At 38.6% G+C, this 24,942-nt stretch overlaps 1 protein-coding gene across 1 annotated transcript in view; it reads right to left on the bottom strand.

Annotated features, from left to right (window-relative positions):
• Positions 1-24,942, bottom strand: part of DSCAM (DS cell adhesion molecule) — an 831,700-nt gene that overhangs the window by 285,505 nt on the left and 521,253 nt on the right. Inside the window, exon 9 of the mRNA XM_028845317.2 lies at positions 2,505-2,783. Within this exon, the coding sequence (XP_028701150.1) occupies positions 2,505-2,783 (279 nt within the window). The remainder of the gene's footprint in view (positions 1-2,504; positions 2,784-24,942) is intronic.

Here is a 24,942-nt window from a genome sequence, read left to right as displayed (position 1 = left end):
GCTTCTTCCATATCATTGACCATCATTCCCCTTGTCAAAACCATTCTTCATCATTTCTTCTCTGCTTCTGCTAAAGACTCTTTCGTTCACCTTGTTATTAGGCAAAGCATGATTCCACTAAAGGTTCTTTTTTATCTCATTTGCAACATTCACTCCACAAGCATGTTTTGTTTGCTTTACCACCAAAATAGATTGTGAATTCCACTGCTTCTCATAACCTTAACATTACCATCTTCATCCAAGGCATTTTTATCTTGCCTGAAAGTCTGAAATAGCCTGTTAACTACTCTTCTTGCTTTCTAGCCCAGTCCATTCTTCAGACAGCTACTAGTGTGATAACTAAAAAGATAAATCAGGCCAGGGTGCTGCGGTGGTTACAGTCAACAGTGCCAAATCTTTAATCTAGAAAAAAAAATCCACACTTCTAAAATGGCTGCATGTTCTAATGACTCAGGGGGCTGGGACTGAGACTTGGCTACATATTAGAATAAACTTGTGGATTTTACAAATTGTTGATGCCTGGGTTCCACCTCCAAAGATGGTTCTTTAATTGGTGGGAGCTTCATCCTGAACATCAGGGCCTTTTTAGAGCTTCTTATGCAATCTGAATGTACAAGAAAGTTTCAGAATCACTAACTAGTGATTTTTGGGAAAAAAAGAACAATTCCCCAGAGATCTGGAAGATGGATTTACCCCTAAAGATTATGATTTAATTGGTGTAGTTTGGGACCAAAAAATGCACATCAGTGTTTTCTTAAATCTCCCAGGAAATTCTACAGAACTGTCTGGATTGAGAACCACAGTCCCACACCACCTTGTCCCTGTCTGTTTCTCCAGTCACACTGACCTGTTTGTGAAGCACATTTTCTTCCTCTAGGCTGCATTATCTCACTGGTGATTTAATATTAATTTAACTAAATCTTATTTAACATATTTGAAGAACAACCACATGGAGACATTAATCATGTCATGATCAGCTACATTATCCCAAATAGCTAGGCTCAGTTTCAGCTCATCTGACCTTTGTCTTGGTTAAAAACTTCTGGTTGCCTTTTCTGCAAGGGCAAGTGGTACAAAAAGCATCCCTGCACATTTTTATCTGACATTTCAGATTCCTGACCTGGATCCTTCAGAGCAGATTACATAGAAAGTAGGCTGATGTACTATTTTGCCCTTCACAAACCCAAGAGTCAACTCTGCTTATAAGAAAACACTTGGGAAACAGATACTACCTTGGCTCCCTTTTTTTATTTATCTTTCAAATTTTGGGAAAAAATCAAGTATCCTAATTCTTCCACTCCAAAGAACAAGGTGGAAATGAGAAAAATGTCATGAGGATGTTAAGTTTGTGTCTAATTGAATATATATTTTCTAAATTACTCACCTGGGGCATTTTTTTTTTCCGGAAATACAAAGTTAGCTTCTTCCTATGACTTCTAAGTCTGTGTCACTTCCTTTTGCTGGCAAGTAGATAAAAAGTGTATTTCTCCCCAGTCGGAAAGGCAGAAGAGTTATCAAGGGGACAAGGATTAAGGACTGAGGAAGGACATGAGAATCTCCTGTTCAAGAAAGAGCTATCTCCACTCTCTGGGAAATTACAGAAATCCTCCAGCTCCTAACAACTACTCTGAGACCACAATTTGGGGAATTTTAAAATGCAAATAATCATTGTTAATATAAATCTTTAACTTCATACAGTTACTTCTGCAATATTGTAATGGTAGATTAATGTATAGTACTCTTGGAGAATCTTAAAAATCACAGAATGTCTGTGTTTGATACACATTAGAGAACACTAGCAGCTTATTTCATAGATGAAGAGTGTGAGCCTTAATGGGAATTTGGTGACTTGAATAGAAGTTCAAAATAAGACTGATGTTTACAGTTTAGATGTAATGAGATTACTGCCAATGTTTTCTGAATGTTAGCCTATGCTATTTTAATTCTTTTGAATAAATACGACCATACTCTGCTTAATTTTAAAATGTTGCAATGGCTTTCCAAAATAATGATATATTTAATGCTAAATAGAATAGATGGGCAAAGAAAACCACATTTCTAAAACTCAAACAAACATTATGAAAAGCTATTTTATGGCTCTTTGGAAAAACTTTGATATATAGCTTTGACACATATTTTTAAAAAGCCATTTATTGAAAAAAGAAATATTATTAAAATATGATATGAATACAATAAAGCAAAAGCTCATCAACGTTAGTCCTCAAAACTCATTGGGTTAGCATACGGAAGCCTTAGTTCATGAGTTAAACCTTATGGCTCCCACCTTCTTAGCTATTAATGATTTAAAACATATTTTAAGTAAATAAAGCCTTATCTTGGAGTTTAGGGGAATTCATGGCTGTGTTCCAGAGTTGTATTTTTTTACTGAAACAAGACTGAATTTCAAAGTTCTAGTTATTTTCACAATATTTCAAGCCACATCATCCTAAACCATTGTTAAATCAACTCTATGGATGCCACGTGGCTCACGTTCCTCTGCTTACCTCTCACAATCAACTGGCTTTGGTGTTCCACGGCGGCGGCCTCATTCCGGGCGATGCAGGTGTAATTCCCATTGTGCATCAGGGAGAGATTGGAAATCCTCAAGGAGCTTGTGAAGTCAATATTGTCAATGGTCACCCCAAGGCTCCCAGGGATTGGCCGGCCATCCTTCTGCCAAGTGATGGTGATGGGTAAGTCCCCTGAGACCACGACACACGGGATGAAGACCCGCTGCCCAATGGAGAATCTTGGAAACTCAAAGGGTTGTATGAAAGGTGGAACTGCAAGAAAAAAGAAAGTAACAGAGGGAAGATAATAACCAACCATGCTTATACTACATTTCTTTTCCTTTAACCCTGTACATGGCACTGAAGGAGTAGTACAGACAATCATAGATACAGCATAGAAATACAGGAAGTGTAGCCAATTTGAAATTATGCTTCTATTATTTGAATTTTCTCATCATTTTAAATAAAAAGCGTCGTTCAATTTGTACTTCAGCAAGTTACTTAACCTAATTTTGTTCAACAGACTTTTTTAAATTTAATAATTATTTTTGAATGAAAATGTTTCAGACTATATTCTGTAGTGTAAATAGTGCGAAAGGGGGATTTAGGTTTGCTTTTCCTTCAAAGCCTTTTAAAATGATGTATACAAGAGGAGGTTTCTTTCCTGCTTTGTGACTATGACGCTGCAATTACTGTTGCCCCTTCTAATTGTTTCCTGCCTTGTAAATAGGAATATTCTAAACCCACTGAAGAAGCAGAGATTCCAATTTTGGCTGGATGTGGTGGCTCACACCTGTAATCCCAGCACTTTGGGAGGCCGAGGCAGGAGGAACACTTGAGGCTAGGAGTTCAAGACCAGCCTGGGTAACATAACGGGACCCCCATCTCTACAAAATTTTTTTAAAAAATTAGCCATCTGTGGTGGTGTGCACCTCTAGTCCTAGCTACTGAGGAGGCCAAGGCATGAGGATCCCTCGAGCCCAGGAGTTCGAGGCTGCAGTAAGCTATGAGGGCACCACTGCACTCCAGCCTGGGTGACTCCAGCCTGTCTCTAAAAAACTAAAAAATAAAAAATAAAAGTAAAATAAATATTCCAATTTTATCGTTAAAGTTCTTTTTTATGTCCAACTAATAACAACCATTAACTATAAATTCTTATTTCATATTAGAAAAACTACATCTTTACCTTGCGTCTCTTAGTTTTTCACACTTTATGTGTGAAACTTTTAATTATGAACTGGTCCATGGCAGGTTATTTGAGTTGATATGTTGCTAAGGAGGTCAGGTTATAGCCTTCAGCCTGGCCTACCACGGACACTGCAGGCAAACTCAGCCTGGAAAGCTCTTTCCTGATTCAGTTTTGCTGAGTGACGCCTATTTGTCCATCTTGCCTCAGGAACTCTCTTCCTCGGTGCCCTCCTAGATGATGTCATAGGGTATTAGCATTCTGAAATACTTAAAATGGAGTCAGATGAACCACATTTGAACCCTATCTGTTACTTGTTAGTTACAGATCATGAGCAAAGTAACATGCTCTTTCATCAGCCTAAAAGATTAGTTACTTATTGCCTTACTTTGCAAATGGGAAGAGTGATACTCAAAGATGTTACGTTGCCCTTTCGATCTCAGAACTAGTTAACTGTTATCGGAGGGCTTAAATCATGTCAATATGGCTAATATCAGAGGCTGTAATGTAAGCCTTTTTTCGTGTTTTTGCATACATTCTTTGAAAGAAAAAGGTTTATTTGTATGCAGGGGCATGGAAATGACTAAGAGTACAAACTAAGATGATTAATCATGTGATAATCTAATATAAACCAATTATTATACTAGGAGTTTTTGCTAATGAAGTTGTTAAAGGTGTCTGCAGTTTATTCAACAATTGTAAGTCCATTTCTACTATCAGCTTAAGGAAGAGGTAAGGGATCTGGCTGATAAATTTTAATAGAAAACCATTCACTTATTTGTTCATTCAATCAAGTCATGTTTATTGAGCACCTGGGATGTGTGTGGCAGCAGTGAATGTGCTGGGCACACAGCAATGAGCATAACCCATCAGCCTCTGCCAGTGGAGCTTCCATACATAGCCATAGGCAGCAGACAGCAAGGAAATGCAGCCATGGCGCTTCTCTTATTTTGTATTATCACTATGACTGCTGTCTGCTTTCAAAAGCAGTTGGGAGTTAGAACTCAAAATTTCAAATACAGCCAGAGGTAGAAGAACTAGGTGGCTCAAGTTAGGTCTTACTAGGGGAATTAATTTTTTTAAATGGCCAAAGGTACCAACAAGCATATTCAACATCAATCCTGCTGTGGATTCTCAATGTAAAGTTAGAGCTTTGGGATTGAAAAGGGCTGATCTGATGTTAAGAGAAAAGGTCTCAGGATGAGGTTCTATCCAGTGCTGGAGGAGAGAATCGGGTCAGATTAAGGTGTGAATGTTCTCAGTTGGAATGTGTTGGAGAAAATGTCATGTTGTACCAAAGGTGCTTGTATTTCTTTAAATCTTGCCCCCAAGTGGCATAAATGTTCACTACACATGTAAATATTATTAATACTAAATTGCCATACTTTATTAAAGAAAATAATGACATTTCCTCCCCTTTGATTTCTTGGACACAAAAACCTTGTTGTCAGCATATTCAGACAAACCTTGGCTTGGTGCTTGCCATCTGAATAATAGACAATTTTTCTAAGATAAAACTTTGGAGCCAGACTAGTTTGGTTTAAGATCAGCTACGCTGCTTACTATAGTTACTGAACCCTCTCAGGGTCTCAGCTTCCTTATTTATGAAATAGAGTGCTGCCTTGAGTTCTGAATGAATTAACACAGTAATTCACAAACTTGGTCATACATCTGAATCAGTTTCTTAGCATTTGTTCTATTTCACAAGGCTTTAAGATGAGGAAAAAACAGGTAAGTTGAAAGGTTATTGGTCTAATTTTCTCTATCAGTCACAACAGGGAGAAGGAATACATAAGGATTTACCTTCTCCAATCAAGAAAGAAAGGTATGACGTAGCATATTTTTAAATCTAGTTATTTAATAAGAAAGCCAGGCATGGTGGCTCATGCCTGCAATCCCAGCACTTTGGGAGGCTCAGGCGGGCAAATTACCTGAGGTCAGGAGTTCATGAGCAGCCTGGCCAACACGGCAAAACCTTGTCTGTACTAAAAATACAAAAAAATTAGCTGGGCATGGTGGTGCGCACCTGTAGTCCCAGCTGCTAGGGAGGGGAGGCAGGAGAATTGCTTGAACCCGGGAGGCAGAGGTTGCAGTGAGCCGAGGTCATGTCACTGCACTCCAGCATGGGAGATAGAGGGAAACCCTGTCTCAAAAAACAAATAAATAAAAAAGGAAAACACGATACAGTGTAGGTTGTAAATAGTTGTAAAGTAGTAGAATGTCCCTTTAGAACGTAAGAGAGTTATAGAATACAGGAAATGTATGTGCATACAATTTTTCAAGAACAGAAGTAACAGGTAGCTATAGAAGAATCAGCATTAAAACCAAAACGAAAACCAAAACCCTATGCTTTCTATATTCAAAATATTTGTAATTCATCAATTTATGGTATTTAAGGAATATTTTTATCATTACTTTAGTACAAAGCAACGGGGCTGAAAATCAGGAAGTACACTTCCACAGCACTGCAAAACCAGTGTCAGAAAGCTAATGCACTAAATCTCATACACATTATTCCAAGGATAATCCTTTGCTTTGAACATCTTATTTTAAATCATTACAACACTCTCAGTTATCTCATATCTTGGCCTAAATCAGATTCTAGGAGTTCAGGCATATTGAAGAGGGCTTAGTAAGAAGCCACAATTGGCAAGCAAAAGGAGGAGAGTGAGAAGCTAAAAGTAAATTATAAAGAACAGACACAAAAACGCAACACACACTGTAGCTGGATGACATTTTGTTTGGAAGCGCATTGCCCTTAGTAGTCAGCTTTTTTGTAACTAATATAAAATTGTAATAATTAATATTCCAAATTATAAGTCATGGTTAATATATTAAATAAAAAAGATACATTTAAAATATTTTAAAATATATCTACAAAAAAAAAAGTCCTTTCCAAAAGGTTTAAAATAAAAATCAAAGAAAAGTTTAGAGGGAAAAGTCCTTTTCCCAGAAGAATGTCAAAATTAGGTTTGCTATGTGTTGTTCTGCTTGCCACATTATGTAAGGACACATTAAGTCAATATGCACATCACATCATTGTTAATGTAAATTAAATCACAAGACCTATTTGTCAATCATGTTAATTATTTCTTCACTGCTTAAGTTGCCTTGCTTGCATCAGCTGTGAGTTGCAAGTCTGCTGCATACAAATGCAAACAATTTTTAAAGCATCTGAAGTCTTATATTTTACATTCTTAAGACATAAAATCGATGGCACAAAGTAACCCCAGTGATTAGAAAACTTTTGTCATGATTTTGGGAAAGCTGAACCTCCTATTTGAGACACACTGATTACTGGATTAACGATATTGCCTAAATAAGGTAAATTATCTGAATCTTCTTGATGGTGAAAGCTTATATATCATAGCAGCAGAAATCCTGAATATGACATGCACCGCTTTTGACATACCCTTTTTACAAGAAGTATGTAAATATCTGATAAAGGTCATTTATTACCAGGCTTGTGTATTTCACTCTAACATAACGGCAGGGGTCCTTTTTCTAGGCAGCTCAGATCATTGAATACTGTCAACTGTCAATTTTGACTCTTATTCTATCTAAACCCTTAACAAGAATATCAGATCAGACTAATATATTTCTGTGTCTTGTCTCTTAAAATTAATTGTATATTCTTTTTCATGGGGGAAAATATTTTGATTTCTCCTAGAGAAGAGGAATATACTATATTGATAAAATCATGGGTGGGGCGCTCATCAATTTTGGGTGATAAGCAGTGTTATCTTCATCCAGTTTCTTTAACTCTGTGATTCTATCTCTTCATGTGTAACAAGGTGATCATGAAACGCAGTTCATTACCAGCTTGCATTGAACTGGACAGTAAGTAGCTTTTCTGCACGGCCATAGGGCTATTCACTGTACATTTCAGTGCAAGCTGTGACTCCAAAACGACGAGGCTGTGAGCAGGCGGGATTTTCTAGTCCAGGATATGCCTTCATGATCTCCTCACCCATAAGACTGGTTATTTGGTCCATTCCGATACTTTACATCATTCAGCTTTCCTAAATTTTAGATTACCCACCCAGTCTGATATAGTTCTCCACAATGTACACACAACACAAGTAAACGGTTCCTCTACTCACTCTTGTTCAAAACTCTTGTATGGAATTTATCACATTTATGACTCAAGTGAGTATAGTGATTTGTGGACACACCCATTTCCTTAAATAGAGCGACCCAGGAGGGCAGGAGATGTATCAAGTTTATCATTTTTATTTCCCACAACTAGTGGGATAAATAGTGCCTTGTTCTTCCTTTTATTTCTTTTCTTCTCTTTTCTTTTTTTAAACGAAGTTTTCACTCTTCCTGCCTAGGCGGGAGTGCAGTGGCATGATCTCACCTCACTGCAATCTCTGCCTCCCGGGTTCAAGTGATTCTCCTGCCTCAGCCTCCCAAGTAGCTGGGATTACAGGCACATGCCACCATGCTCAGCTAATTTTTTTTTGTATTTTTAGTAGAGACAGGGTTTCACCATGTTGGCCAGGCTAGTCTCGAACTCCTGACCTCAGGTGATCCACCTGCCTCGGCCTCCCAAAGTGCTGGGATTATAGGTGTGAGCCATCGAGCCCGGCCGCCTTGTTCATTTTGATTGAATAATGTTTTTTAGAAAAAAAACTTTCAGAGGTGATGATGAACGTATGTTTACACTCTGAACTTTAGACAATCCTGAAGTCATTAAGAATGACTTAGAAAAGAGGATTGGGCAGACACATCCAGGAATTAACAATGATGACATGGCAGGAACAAGAGAGAAGCTCCTCTTCATAGTCTTATTAGCCTAGGGGGCAAGGACTTCTTCTTCTTCTTCTTCTTTTTTAATACTTTAAGTTCTAGGGTACATGTGCACAACGTGCAGGCTTCTAACTACTGCACCAACTCTCCCCTCTGCCGGCAGGGCCAGCTTGAGTCAATATCTGGACTCGTTTATTTAGGTATGGTCCTTGTGCCAACTCTGAATTGCTATGGAAGTTGGTTTCCCTGAGATCAGTGACTTCCAACCAGTAGCAGCCAGAGATGCACCTAGCTCACCATGACTTAGACTGCTGGTCCTGTGACCTGCACCTGTTTTAGCAGGAAGGGCAGGAGGCCAAGATGCAGAGACATATGATGAGCGTGTAATAAGATATTGCTGGAGCCGGTGGGTGCTAAAAGAAACCAGAGGCTGCATGGGTCACATCAACTTACATTCCACTAGTTTCCCTTAGCCTCTCACTCCAAGCTCCCCGGGGGGTTCAATATGAGCTGATACTAACTGACATTGACGTAGGCAAAAAAGGCAAGAGTGAGCCAGCAGGGAATTCTTTGGCCCTGACTTCTGGGTGGGAAGGACAGGGAAGGACAAGGCATTGTCCTTGCAGTGTGGTGGAGATGACTTTTAGGATCTATCTTTAAGATTTCCTTAAAGAACTGTGTCTTGGGCATATTTGTAACAGCCCAAATCATAAAAAACTTTAAAAAATGTTTCAGGTATATATTTTTCTCTAGACATAGATTTGAAATACCGCATTTGAATTTCTGTGGATCAATGAAGTAGGAGTTTTGGGTGTATTTTGATACATTTACATCTTTTGAATTATTTAAGGAGTACTGAAATGAGAAGTATACTCATTTAGGGGAGGAGTTATAAGTAAAACCAGTAGACCAAAGTTTGCTCTGGCCACATTCTCCATTTTAAGAAAACATGTTCCCCATGGACAGAAAAAAATAGCTGGACCCAATCATCCACGTCTTCCTTATTTTCAGAAAGTGTAGGGTCACTGAACCTGCTGTGACTTGGAGAAAACAAACAAGAAAGGCTAAATAATGTTCATGCGTGTGTATATGTCACATTTTCTTTATCCATTCATCTACCAGTGGAAACTTAGGGTGTTTCCATGTCTTGGCTGTTGTGAATAGTGCTGCAGTGAATGTGGGAGCGCAGGTACCCCCTGAACATACTGATTTCATTTCCTTTGGATATATACCCACTAGTGGAATTACTGGATCATATGATTTTTTTTTTAGGAAACTTCCTATTGTTTCTCATCATGGCTATACCAATTTACATTCCCACCAACAGTGTACAGGGTTCCATTTTCTCCATACAGCCTTGCCAACACTTGTTATCTTTTGACTTTTTGACCACATAGCCATACTAAGAACTAAATCATGCAGGCCAAGTTTCACAATTCTCACTCAGGGTGGGCACCAAGAGATTAAAGGTGGTACCAATACCCCATGGAATATTTTGCAGCCATAGAAAGGAATGAGATCATGCCTTGCAGGGACATGGATGGAGCTGGAAGCCATTATCCTCCACAAACTAATGCAGGAAGAGGAAACCAAACACTGCATTTTCTCACTTATAAGCGGGAGCTGAACAATGAGAACACATGGACACAGGGAGAGGAAGAACACACAATGGGGCCTGCCTGTGAAAGCATGGGTAGGGGGAGGGAGAGTATCAGGAAAAATAGCTAATGCATGCTGGGCTTAATACCCAGGTGATGAATGAAATGAAATCACCTTAATACATAGGTGATGGGTTGACAGGTGCAGCATACCACCATGGCACACATTTACCTATGCAACAAACTTGTACACCGTGCACATGTATCTTGGAACTGAGAATTAAATGAAATAAAATAGAAGAACATTATGTCTGCTATAGTTACTGCTGTGATGAAAATCTTTCCTCATATTATATTGTAATTTTTAACAACGGATTGAATTATTTTATTTCCTGGTATTATTTCATAATGCATATGGTTCTTCCCATGTAGAATTATTCTTTATTTTACACAATAAAGATTCTAATATGGAAAATGCAGTATTAGTTTTGTTCAATTATTAGAACTACATATTTTTATAGTAAATGTGATTTGAAATTATTTCTAAGTTAATTAAATGGGCAAGTAATATATTCTCTAAAATAATCAATTTTGTCACTGTGTTAGTCTGTTTTCACGCTGTGGATAAAGACATACCCAAGACTGGGCCATTTACAAAAGAAAGAGTTTAATTGGACTTACAGTTCCACATGGCTTGGGGAGCCTCACAATCATGGTGGGAAGCAAGGAGAAGCAAGTCCCATCTTACATGGATGGCAGCAGGCAAAGAGAGAATGATGGAGACGCAAAAGCAGAATCCCCTGATAAAACGATCAGATCTCATAAGACTTACTCACTACCATGAGAACAGTATAGGGGAAACTGCCCCCATGATTCAATTATCTCCGACCAGGTCCCTCTCACAACACGTGGGAATTATGGGAGTAAAATTCAAGATGAGATTTGGGTGAAGACACAGCCAAACCCTATCAGTCACCATCTCTGTTCGTTTATGTGTATTTACTTTAAATGTCTAAAACATAGACAAGTACCCTATAAGAGTTTATGAGAATTCATAGACCCCATGGCAAAAGTTAATGAGGGTGGATATCACATTCACTTGAAGAATCATACCACACATGACAAAATTGGATTATGAAATTGAAAACCGTAAATAAATAGTTCAACAATTCAGATGGAAAGGAATGTCTCTTACTAAACATACACTAATGGAACAATTGTTCCTCAGTGTCCTGACCTGGCCTTGTTCTTCCTTCTCTCTCCCTGATGGTCTCAGCACCTCCTTGGCCCCAGCTGTCAGCTCAATGCCATTGACTCCTCATCTAAGTTTTCAAACAAAAACTTCTTCTCAAGATTCATGCCTGCTTGTTCAATAGTATGCCCATATCTTCATCTTGATGTCTCAGAAGCATCTCAAATCCCAAACCACACATAGCAAGTTTCCCTTTAAGCTTCTTCAATTCTCTGTTCTTAGCAGTGATAGCAAAATCTTCTGGTTGCAAGAAGCTTCGAATAATAAAAGTGTTCCTAGTTGTGCGTTTCTTTTCGTGTCCAGCTGCTGAGAGTGGGCTGCTATGTATTGTCTACTCCAATTCTCAACATGTCTTGTGTTTCTCTTTTTCCAAACACAGTACTATCACCTTTTTAATTACAACTCTCAATTGTGTCCTAACTGGTCATTCTTTTTTTCTTTTTTTAATCTTTCTACATTGTGATATATCTTACACACCCCAACCAGATTAATGTTTCTAAAACATTGCTGTGAGCATTTCCCTCTGCTCCGCCACCTTTAGGATCCAGTAGGATGTGCTAACTCTCCAAGGCCTGGTCCTCTCTGTGCAGATGCAGACCTTCGCTTACTGGGAGTATCCTTTGTGTCAGCCATATGGGCTCTTTCATGTGAGCAGCTGCACCTGACTCATCTCTGTCCCCATGCCCTGTCTGAGCCCCATTCTCACTCCGATCATCTTATAATGGCAAAACTACACTAAATTGTTCCCTGTGTTTGGAAACCGCTTCAGGCTCTTGACCCTTTTGAGATTCAACTCAGCCTTTCTTGGACATTTTTTTTGGCTCCTTAAGACTTCTCAGCCTACCCTATGCCCAGAATTGGCTAAATGTCCACTTCCTCTGCTCCGAAAACACATACTGCATAATCTCTGATGGTATTGTGTTGATGTCCGCATTTCTCTTCTTTGTCTCCCTGCTGTTCTCCTGCGCCAGGTGTCATGGCTGCTGCTTCGAACTCTCTGCTGCCCCTCACCCAGGACATTTGCTGCTTCCCGCCATGTGTTGCCATCATTTGTCTGTGGGGTCTCCCACAGACCCCAATACCTTGCTGGCAGTGACCATCCTATTATTACTTGATCTTATTAACAGCAGATGCACAAGTATTACCTGAACAAATTTTAAAAACATCTTAGGACTCACAAAACTAAAGAGATTTTTTGAGGTGAAATTTGTTCTGATGACAAAGGTCCAGTTGAGCTATGAACTACACCACAATACACTATGACATACTGTAACATTTCTCATTTCTAATTTGAAATATTAGACTCATTATAGAAAGTGGGAGCAATTTTTTTTTTTTTTTTTGGAGACAGAATTGGTTCAAGCAATTCTCTTGCCTTGGACTCCTGAGTAGCTGGGACTACAGGTGCCCGCCACCACACCTGGCTAAGTTTTTATTTTTGGTAGAGACAAGATTTCACCATGTTGGCCAGGCTGGTCTCAAACTCCTAACCTTAGTTGATCCACCCACCTCGGCCTCCCAAAGTGCTGGGATTACAGGCGTGAGCTACCGTACCCAGCCAGTGGGAGCAATTTAATGAAAAAAAGTATTTGGGAAAAGGTGTTTAAGATGCACATCTATAGCCATTTGACATCTACGTAAGTGGGAGGAGTTGCACTGACCAGATTGCTTTCAAGAAAGGACATGTTACCACCAATTCAGGGGGTGATGTCATTTGGAAGTTATTGGCCACCTCAGAGATTGTCTCAGCTGCAGAGGCCCACTTCACCCAAGGACAGGCTCTTTTTGGAGTGTCCTCAATCCAGTGACTGATTGAGGAGCAATTCTGCCCAAATTCAGGACAATCCTGAAGGACTGTTCTTGCTCCAGAGTTCACTGTCATTTGCCTGCATCCCAGCTCACTCTTTCTTGACCCAGTCCTTCTTCCTGTCCTTCCCTCCTTGGGTATTGGTCATAAGGTACTCCCTGATAAACATCCTGCACACTAGCATCTATCTCAGAGTCGGCTTCTTGAAGAACCCAACCACAACTGTTTGTTTCATCTACAGCAAAAATGCATGCACCATTAATGACAAAATCAGGTCTGTGTGTGACACTGCCTCCATATACTTCAATCATCCATTCATATTACTTTAACTCATCTGAGACTGTGACTAGAACAGAATTAGTGCTGAGTTCTCTTTCAATTATACCCCTCTATACATGATGAACAATATCTTGTTATTTTCCCTCAGAGAAAGCAAAAGATAGAAGAATAAAAAAGAAGCAAGGGAAAAAGTTAAAAAGATTAATTTTAAAATAGTTGCTCGTGAACTTAAAAACATAAGCTGTGTTTGTTTGGTTGTTTTTGCTCATTCAGCTGGCCCAAGTTCAGCTAGTGTTCTGAGCAAAAATTCAGTTGTTATCTCTAATATTTGCAATATATCGGGGATAAGAGTAGCTAACTTTTCTACAATGATTTTAACAAAGTAGTTCTTCTACAGGATGCTTATTTTAGACTGCTAGATTGTGAAAAGAGGTAAAGAGTCATAAATATAACAACATAAAGAGTAAGGGGGCTGGGTGCAGTGGCTCACGCCTATAATCCCAGCACTTTGGGAGGCTGAGGTGGGAGGATCGCCTGAGGTCAGGAGTTTGAGACCAGCCTGGCCAACACAGCGAAACCCCATCTCTGCTAAAAATACAGAAATTAGCTGGGCATGGTGGCTCACCCCTGTAATCCCAGTTACTTGGGAGGCTGAGGTGGGAGAATTGCTTGAACCCAGGAAGCAGAGGTTGCAGTGAGCTGAGATTATGCCATTACATTCCAGCCTGGGCAACAACAGCAAAACTCTGTCTTAAAAAAAATAAATAAAAAGGAGAGAGAGAGAGAGAAGGAAATAAAAGGAAGGCAAATAACTTTTTTCCTAAAAATTGTTTAAAATTATTAAGTAAGTCCAAGTGAGAAAAAAGAAAAAAACCAAAATGTTTTAGGAACAAGAAAAAGACATCCCAAGGCATAAAGTAGCATTATAATGAAGACAAACACAAAAGATGCAAGTTGGATACCAAAAAGGCAAAAATAAACTACTTGAAATTTGGGGGTGTAAAAGAGTAAAACAAGCTCTGAGAAGCATGGCAGTGTCTCCTTCCAAAGGACTTTCTAGAAAAATGGATGCCCTGCAATATTGTCAACCAGATACCTGAAGGGGAATGTGGTGGAAAGAATTGGATAATTTCTTGGGGTCACTTTAGTCTTCAGTCATATGAAATGTCTCTTTAAACTTATTTTTATGGAGTGTATTGTAAAGTCATAATCATATTATGTTGAGATGGTTTCTTTAAAAGATTAAAATGACAAAGAACTTAAAAACTCATGACAATTTCTATACGTAAACAACTGGAGTCACCATGGTCCAAGAAGGATGATAGGTTATGTTTCCCCTGGTTGAGAGCAATAATAGCTTCACACAGGAGACTGTAATAAAACTGTGTTACTTTTCTGCATCTTTAATATGAAAAGAAAAGCCATTTGAATCATCATGGCATCAAGGAAATGAAACATATCTCATGTTTTACTTATTCAGTTAGAGGAAAGTATCATCTAGATGAGGTGCAATTATTTCATTTTTGTTTATATGGACTTTTGATGGAAGTAAAGCCATGTGACCCCAACCAGAGGTGATGACAACCAGGCTTAACAACAGAGGTAAACAAGATTCATAAAATCACTGGTATTCATTTTAAAACTTAGCTTATTTTTCCAATAGTTTCTTTATGAGGATTGTTAGTAATAGCAGATTATTTACTTGAGAAGTATTTTCCATGACTTTGGCTTAGAAAAGGTCATTGCTCTTGAGAAGGTTGGTTATTAATAATAACTGACTTGAACAGGCTGCATTTTTTTTAGTAAAGTGTGGAAATATGTTACAGTGAGACAAGGTTATAAAAAGGTAGTTAATACATTTCACAGAATGAAGACTGCCTCTGACAACACCATCATGGTATCTTGGTAGATGGAGAGAAGAAGAAAACATGGGTCACTTAATAAATATTGAGATAACTGACTCAATATAGATAGAAAATAAATTGGACCCCACCTTAATTATATCTGTGAACCTCAGTGGGGGTTGAGGGCCTAAATGCAAACAGTAAAAATATAGACATAAAACAAATACAGAAAAAAATAGGAACGCATCTTCATGAGCTCGTAAATTTCTTAAACAAGGTCCAAATGAAGACAAGGGCAAAGTTAGGAGACAAGAACACACAATGGGTCTTTTCAGTAAATGGTGCTGGGAAAACTAGATATCCACAAGCAGAAAAATGGAATTAGGTCATTATCTCTAATTTATGGTGTCTCTAATGCCATATACACAATTAAACTCAAACTGGATTAAAGACTTAATGGAAGGGCCTAAACTATGAAATTAGTAGGAGAAAACATAGGAGAAAATCTCCCTAACATTGCTTTAGGCAATGACTTTTGGTTATTACCCCAAAAGCATGGACAACAAATACAAAAATAGAACAATGGGATTACATCAAACTAAAAAAAACTTCTGCACGGCAAAGGAAATCAATCACCAGAGTGAATGAAGTGACAACCTATATATAGAAGGAGAGAATATATTTGCAAACCATACATCCGATAAAAGGTTACTATCCAAAATATATGAAGGATTCAAACAATGCAATAGCAAGAAAACAATCTGATTTGAAAATAGGCAAATTCAATGAAGCTATTAAAAAATGGGCAATGAACCTGAATAAACATTTCTCAAAAGAAGAGGTACAAATGGCTAACAGGTATATAAAAAAATGCTCAACATCACTAGTTATCAGGGAAATGCAAACTAAAAAACCAAAATGAGGTATCATCTCACACATGTTAGAATGGCTATTATCAAAAACATGAAAAAAACAAGCATTGGTGAGCATATGGAGAAAAGAGAAGCTTTGTACTGCATTGATAGAAAAGGAAGTTACTATACTCACTATAGAAAACAATATGGAGCTTCCTCAAAAAAATTAAAAATAGAACCACCATATTTTCTAGCAATGCCATTACTGGGTATATATGAAAAGGATATGAAATCAGTATGTTGAAGAGATCTACACTTCCATGTTCATTGTGGCATTGTTTACAATAGCCAAGATATGGAATCAAGTGGCTAAGTGGTCACCAGCAGATGAATGGATTAAAAAATATGTGGTATACATATACAATGGTTACCAAAAAAAGGGACGAGTTAAAATAAAGTAACTGTAATCCCAGCACTTTGGGAGGCCAAGGCGGGCAGATCACCAGGTCAAGAGATTGAGACCATCCTGGTCAACATGGTGAAACCTCATCTCTACTAAAAATACACAAATTAGCTATGGGTAGTGGTGCACGCCTGTAGTCCCAGCTACTCGGGAGGCTGAGGCAGGAGAATTGCTTGAACCCAGGAGGCAGAGGATGCAGTGAGCCGAGATCGCGCCACTACACTCCAGTCTGATGACAGAGCAAGACTGTCTCAAAATAAATAAATAAATAATAAAAATAAAAAATAAAACAAAATAAGGACCTTCAGCCTTAAGACTATTCAGCCTTAAGAAAGAGTGAACTATAGCCCTTTGTGACAATATGGATGAACTGGAGAACATTATATTAAGTGAAATAAGCCAGGCACATAAAGGCAAATACCACATCATCTAACTCATATGTGCAATCTAACAAGGTTGATCTTATAGAACGGAGAATGGTTGTGGTTCTCAAGGGCTGGAGTTACTGGCGAGATGTGTGTCAAAGGACACAAAATTTCAGGAGGAAAAGTCCAAGAGATCTATTGTACAACATGGTGACTATAGCTAATAATTTACTGTATTCTTGAAAAATGCTGACAGTGAATGTAAAGTGTTCTCAACACAAACATGATAACTGTGTGAGGCAACCTATATGTCAATTGATCAGATTTAGTCATTCCACAATGGATATAGATTTCAAAACATTATACTATACACAGGAAATACATATCATCTTATTTAAAATGTAAATAATACATATCATTTTATTTATAATGTAAAAAATCATATATATGCATTTAAAATCAATATATAATATATGCAATACATCAAATATATATTTATTATATGAATATATTTTATATAATAAATTGTATATATTTATTATAGGCATATATATAATAAATATATATTATACATATATATAGCATTCTTTGATATTGAAACCAATCTTACACACTGTACCTGCTTTGATTTCTAGAATACAGGAATTTTAAGTCATTCTACCTCCAGGACAAACCTATCTGAAGGAAACCATAGAAGCTGAGTTCTGTGCTCAGATATCCTACCTTTCTCTTCTGCAGACACTTGAGAGCATAAATCCCCAGGGTAGCTGAGTAAATGCATGCATTTAAGCACAATGAAGCATGAGTGCTTTCTTGCATCATTTAAAAAGGGAGGACAGTGAAAGTTCCCACTTCACTAGTTTTCTTTTCTCGCATTAGGGTATTAAATTAAAAAGAGAATTTAAATTCTCATTTTAAATAATAAATTAACATAAAAGGATTACACATTTAATACATTACCATTCTATTTTTCCCCAGGTCTATATTTCTCCTGTATTATTCATAACAGAAGCTCTGCAATTCCCAAGTCGTTGTTGAAAAATAAATATGAAAAAGTTGTGGATGGCTGCAGTGTATGGCCACACACAAAAGACCCCAGCAAACTGGAGCCTAAGTTAACCATTGCTCCACTTTAATGAGGAACTAAAATAGAAAAATAACCTCAAAATGTTGTCCTTTCCATAAACAATATTGTAACTAACTCCAGTATCTGAAGAGATAGCAGGAGAAAGTGGAAAAAAGCGACATATTAACAATGAAAGACCTTTCCTTGCTGACAGAGTCGGGTTTGGAATTCGGTGCAAGTTGATAGTGCCAAGGTTGGAACAGCTAATGAGCAAATGTCTGAAAGCGGGAGTAGGGGAACTGCCAAGGCTATTTCTGTGCACAAAGCTGTCCCTTCCCTAGGCCAGATGACATTTGTTGTCAGCCCTTGAAGAATGATGCCATTAGAAGACGGCATCCCCAGCCGCTCACCTCGAGTGGAAGGCGAGCGGACAAACTCACAGCACTATTTTTTTTTTTTTTTTTTTTGAGACGGGGTCTCGCTCTGTCGCCCGGGCTGGAGTGCAGTGGCCGGATCTCAGCTCACTGCAAGCTCCGCCTCCCGGGTTTACGCCATTCTCCTGCCTCAGCCTCCCGAGTAGCTGGGACTACAGGCGCCTGCCACCTCGCCCGGCTAGTTTTTGTATTTTTTAGTAGAGACGGGGTTTCACTGTGTTAGCCAGGATGGTCTTGATCTCCTGACCTCGTGATCCGCCCGTCTCAGCCTCCCAAAGTGCTGGGATTACAGGCTTGAGCCACCGCGCCTTAACTCAGCATTCATTTCCCCACTTGCACCAACAGCAATCCAGTAAGACGTTACAGTGACAGACGAGACGCAGCATAGGACAAAAAGCTGCATGGAAGCAGGATTTTAACATCAAAATGTGCAGAACAGTGTTCCTGTTGGGCTACGGTACACAAAGTGCCACCAACACAAGAGCTGGAAACCCTGGCAGTGACATCTAATTCTCCTTTCAATTTGAAGGAGGACAGGGTAAAAAAAAAAAATTGTGGTACATTAAAATGGGAAATTGCCACAAATATAGACAGTGAATGAAACATGTAAAAGTGGATGTTTCTGGTTGTTCTCTGCATTCCTAGCATGGCCATTTCATCTCACTACCGGCAAATATTAACTTTTAAAAATCCTTATAAAATATAACTCTGAAAGCTTGGTGCTTCTTAGACATTTATTTACCTGTAATTTTAACTATCTTTCTCTATGAATTTTAGTCTGCTTTCCTGTCTATTTTTTTTTAAATCCCCATGGTCTGAAGCCAGAACGGTGATACACAGGCACTTTAGACCAATCCCGTCACCCAAAGGCTTTCGCCAAGGCACTCAGGTGCCACATCACTCCTTTCAGCACCCCCATCTCCCAGGCAAAAGCTTCTGGAGTCATTTCTCATTCTGACCTGCCCTCTTTCACCAAATCCATTCTCTGCTTTTCCTCTCTCCAATTCAACAAATTCTATCTCTCTTAAATCAGTCCCTCAATATCTTTTGCCCTACATTTTAACATGTTGTTTGTCTTGACTTTTAAAATAGCTTTATTCCAGGGTCCTTTGTATTCATCTCTCTCCACTCCTACCCCGGTTTCCCACTGCAATACGAATTATTCTTCTGGGAGTCACCATGGGGTTGTGTTGGAATCAAAACATCTGCGTTTGAGTCTTGAATGTATTACTGGAAGACTGCGCAGCCTCATCCCTCTTCTATTCTTTCCCTGATTACGCTTTATCTACGTTACAGAGTCACTGTATTAATTAAGGTGACACAGATGAAAGTGTTTTGTAAACTACAAAGTTTTATATAAATATAAATAGAAGGTGACATTTTTATCCCGCAGTCAATTAACTTTCCTGGCAGTGTTGATTCCCAGCAATTAGAACACTCAATTAAGCACCGTTCAAGTTCAATGTGGCACCTAAAATGGGAAAGACAAAGCTTGAAAATGTGTTAAATATAAATCTGCTTGTTAAATTGAAATGAAGTGAAAGAAGAGATTTGGACTTTTACTTCTGCCTCTATGTTTGAAGGCAGCAAACTTGCACTTCTGGATAGTTACATATATTTCAGAACTGCTTAAGCTTCAACCACCATCAATAATAAGCATGTTATTTATATCAATCTTTGAAATTTAAAAAATTTATTGCAGGCATATGCTCTAAAATAAGCAAAGGGTTATGACTACTATCAAAAAAAGACATGATGAAAAAATAGTATTGTTTCCAAATATCATCTAAACACATATGCACATACTCTCCGCTATATCCAATATTTAAAAGGAACCTCCTGGAGGCAAGATAACAGTAATTTGGTTTCACTGTTGGCAGCAATATTGCTGGGATCAACTGGGTCACTTCTACTTCCCAAGGAAGCCAATTTTTAAGGCTTCAGGTTTGCTCTTCCAAAATTAGCTGGGTGAAATAGTCACTGTGTGGTCTCCCAGGAAAGGCAGGGGAGCTGCATTTACACGAAAAGACTAAGAAAGTCTCTTTCAAGCCTAACCCACAGGGAGAGCCAAAATTCTAAGTCCTTTCCTAAAATTCAGCTGATTTCTTATTTTCCTCCCCTAATACTCGGTTGTTAATTTTTAAAAAGCCTTGATGAACTACAATCCTGACCGTTGGAGTATAATTTAATTTACATATCAATATTTCTTTTAAAAACATTTTATTTGTTGATTTATTATTATTATTATTATTTGGAGACAGTCTTGCTCTGTCACCTAGTCTGGAGTGCAGTGGTGCTATCTTGGCTCACTGCAACCTCCACCTCCTGGGTTCAAGATATCCTCCCTCCTCAGCCACCCGAGTAGCTAGGATTACAGGTGTGTGCCACCATGCCTGGCTACTTTTTGTATTTTTAGTAGAGACCGGGTTTTGCTATGGTGGTCAGGCTGATCTTGAACTCCCGGCCTCAAGTGATCCTCCTGCCTCGGTCTCCCAAAGTGCTGAGATTAAAACATTTTAAAACGTAAATTTAAATGTTCAGAAGTCAATTTGTTTAAGACCCTTCTAAGTTCTGAGTAAAGGCTAAGATTGTGAATGGGGTATAATTGTTACTGTGTTTTGGAAGTAGTTCACCGCAGCCTCGCACTCCTGGCCTCAAGCCATTCTCCTGTCTCAGTCTCCGTGGTAGCTGGAACTACAGTTGCGTACCACATCACACCTAGGCCTTCCAAGTAGCTGGGATTACAGCAGTGTGCCTCGGCACTTGGCTGTTGAAGCAAAGGTAATTTGGGTTCTTGCACCTTGCAACCAATAGGGTCATAGTCAATACATGGATCTGTGCCAATCTGGGAAATCTAAAAAGAGATAAACTTACATTTCAAACAATCCTTGTTTGAATTTTTGTCAGACTTTATCTTCAGATATTTGGTGAAAGGTTCTAATGTGAGTCTGACTAGGGGCTGGGGCAGCCTGTCCATACGAAGTCAAAACCTGCGGTGTGGTGCATGAAGTCCCGTGAGGGTCCCACCCACGCTGTGGTGTTGAGCATCATCTGTTCACTGATGTCCCCAGGTCTGCAGCCTGGATTCCTGAACTCTACTCTCCCATATCTAATTTCCTACTGAGAGCATCCACTTACTTGTTTAGTGTGTATTTCAATCTCAACACATCGATAACTAGACTCCTCATCGCCTTCCTTAAACCGGTCCACTGCATCTTCTGCTCACTCAGTAGAAAGCAATGCCATTCTTCCTGACACTCAGGTCAGAAGTCTGACCTGATCCTTGATGTCTTTATGTTCCTCACACCTGTATCCAACCACTAGGAAAACCGATTGAATAGACCTTCAAAACAGATCCAGAGTCTGTCTTCTACCCATCACCTCCTCTACTCTCCCCCACCACCATCTCTCACTTGGATTCACTTTCCAACAGGTCATTCTACTTGCTCCCTTTCCCTGCATAGACCATTCTCAGCACAGGAATAAGATGCATCCTTATTCTTTTTTTTTTAGAGATGGGGTCTCACTATGTTGCCCAGGCTGGAGTGCAGTGGCTGTTCACAGGTGCAAATACAGTGCACCACAACCTCAAACTACTGACTTGAAGTATTCTCCTGTATCAGCCTCTGGAGTAGCTGGGACTACAGGCTCGTCCTACCATACCTGGCTAAAAGCATCCTTTTAAAACCTTAGTCTGGCCATGTGACTTTTCTTTTTAAAGTCATACAACAAAGCCCCCATCTCACTCAGCAGAAAACCCCATGTCCTGAAAACCGAAGTCCTGATCTAGTAAGTCCCCCATGAAAAGGTTCTGCTCCTTCTGACTCAGGACCTCTTAATGTTTTCTTGTTCACTTGGCTCCCGCCACACCAGCCTTTCTGTTATTCCTCAAGCTTGCCGGGCAAACTCTAAACATCGTGGTTCTATCTCTTCCCTTTACCTATGAACTGTCTCAAACCCCTCCACATCTTTGCTCAAAGTCTCACTTTTTCAAGGCAGCTTTTCCTGACTATTCTGATAAATTTTGCAAGCCTCAAATCCCAACAACTTCCGTTTCTTTCCAGGCAATAAAATACCACATAAAATAATATTTTCCTTCCTTTGTTTGCAAGTACTTGCAAAGGAGCTGACAAGTTTTATACTATATGATATGTGTTTAGAAGAAAAGAAGCTGCTGAAGACAAAATTATTCAATAGAATTACTTCCTAAAATCACAAATATATTGTTTCTAAGAGACGACAAATTATTCTTTTGGCCATAAGCTAGTTTGAATTGGTTTCTGTCACTTCAAAAGGATCAAGATGAATACACTGATTTATAATGATCTGGCAAATTTAAAGAGCAAAAGTTAATGATTCAAAGAGCTTTTGTTTAAATTTATGTCTCCTAAAAATTACATTAAAATATTATACCTATTTATTCAATGGACATACTTCTGGAAATTTTTCTTGAAAAAAATGATCTTAAAATCAGACAAAGGCCAATGCATAAAGAAGTTTATTTGATACCTTATTTGTAATGGTCAAACATTAGAAATAACCTCAAATTTTAGCACTGTATTAGATGTTTTCATAATGTAGCTCACAGACCTGTAGGGATCCCTGAGACCATTTTAGGTGATTTCTAAGAAGAAAATCTTTTTCATGACAATGCTGAGGTGCTGTTTGCCTTTCTCATGGTGTCGATATTTGCACCGTTGGAGTAAAAGCCATGGTGGGTGGGACTGCTGAGCCTTACCATGAATCCCAGCAGTGACACTAACAGGATGACTGTTCATTGTACTGTTTACCAACGCATAGTCTGAGTTGGATTTTTAAAAATGCCAGATTCATTTACAGACACTTAATGAAGCAAGAAAAAGAACAGTTTTATTACATTTTTACCCTAAAGCTCATGTTATTTTTAATGTTGTATGTCCTGTGTAATAAATGGGAAGAAGGCACAGTGTGTCCTCTGCCTCCTGAGCAGCATGGGGCTGTCTTCTTCATGTCAGAGTATGTCTGACGTGAATGTCATACTTCATGTCAGAGTATGTCTGTGCTTGCTTAAGTTGCAAATTTGAGCAGCTGCTTTTTTTTTTTTTCATGGAATTCCATTTCTTTCTTAAAAGACTGGCTACCTAAAATCAATGGTTATGCAGTCTTTTCTATTTGTCAAACAATTTCTTACAGAGAAATGAGCCTATCACTCCTACGATTACAATTGATGGTGTTTATTATAAATAATAAAATTGAATCTTTCAAGAAAGAATAGAATTTTAGAAAACTTGTGTCCATCAGCATGAACTTGACAGTTTACTTGAAGACTTTCTGATGAGATCATGGTAATGTTCGTAGTTGTGATATTTTGATATTGTATAACAAATTGTATCAACATTGGGAAGATCTGCATAACACGGTGAACCAATCACTTCCAGATGATCAACTCTTTATATTACAAAATCATGTGTGGGTAAAACGTTCCTTCCAAGGGTATGACAGACCAGTGAATTTTAAGATGGCAGAGTACAGCAAATGTGTTGATATGGCATCTGACTATGGCAATGAACCATTAAGATACTGCCATGTTTTAATTCTCTGCATAGTAGGGAGCACCATTAGGTGTTTTCTGGTTTATTCACTTGCTTTATTTGTTTATTGTTTCTCTCTCCTGACTGAGAAGAGAGTCAATGAGGGGAAGGACTTTGCAGACCTTTTTCATTATTGCATTCCTCCGTGTCTAGAGTAGTGCCTGGCATGAAGCAGATGTTCTGTAAATGAGGATTAAAGAATAAACACAACCACAAAACGAACCTTTATGCAGCTATTACCAGCCTGGTTTACCAAGAATATCTAGTGATTTGAGGAGATTCTCAAGATACATGGTTATTATATGTGCAGTCATATCTAATATACAATACACAATACATATTCTACAATATATAATGTATGTAATATATATATGCCCCATAATAATAATATACTATATTATTATTTTCGTGTGTGTGTGTGTTTGTAGGTGTTCTCAATAAAGTAAAACTCACAGGGTCGGTAGGAAAAGAAGGTTGGGGAAGACCACAGGAAACCCATGCAACTTTGTAACAAGGGCAACTAAAAGCCAATTATTGGTACTTGGGGAGATACATTGGACATCTCAGAAAGGCAGCTCAGTGCGGCTAGAAGCAACACCCACAGGTTTTAGAAACAGTTTTATAACATATTAGTTCTATTCCTAGGACCTACCTCAGGTAGATTATTTACATAATTAAAACAATTTTATTTCATATTCAGCTCAGGAAACTGACTTGGAGAATAGAAGAAACGAGCCTATCTAAGGTTCTGCCACTACAAAGCTGTGTATCCTTGGATGAGTCTGATCACCTTATTGTTTTTAGTGGTAAGGAAATTGTAGTTGAAATGCAGGATCTCTAAAGATCATCCTGACAGGTAGATTCCACGACAGTCCATGCCATGATGCAAATAATTTAATGAGAAAAACGCTCTGTGGAATCCTTTAAACATATAATTTCTATGTTGTTGCTTTGACCTGCTC

This window comes from Macaca mulatta, chromosome 3 (assembly GCF_049350105.2).
Source record: "Macaca mulatta isolate MMU2019108-1 chromosome 3, T2T-MMU8v2.0, whole genome shotgun sequence".
Taxonomy (NCBI): domain Eukaryota; kingdom Metazoa; phylum Chordata; class Mammalia; order Primates; family Cercopithecidae; genus Macaca; species Macaca mulatta.
This window is presented reverse-complemented; position numbering and strand designations above follow the sequence as displayed.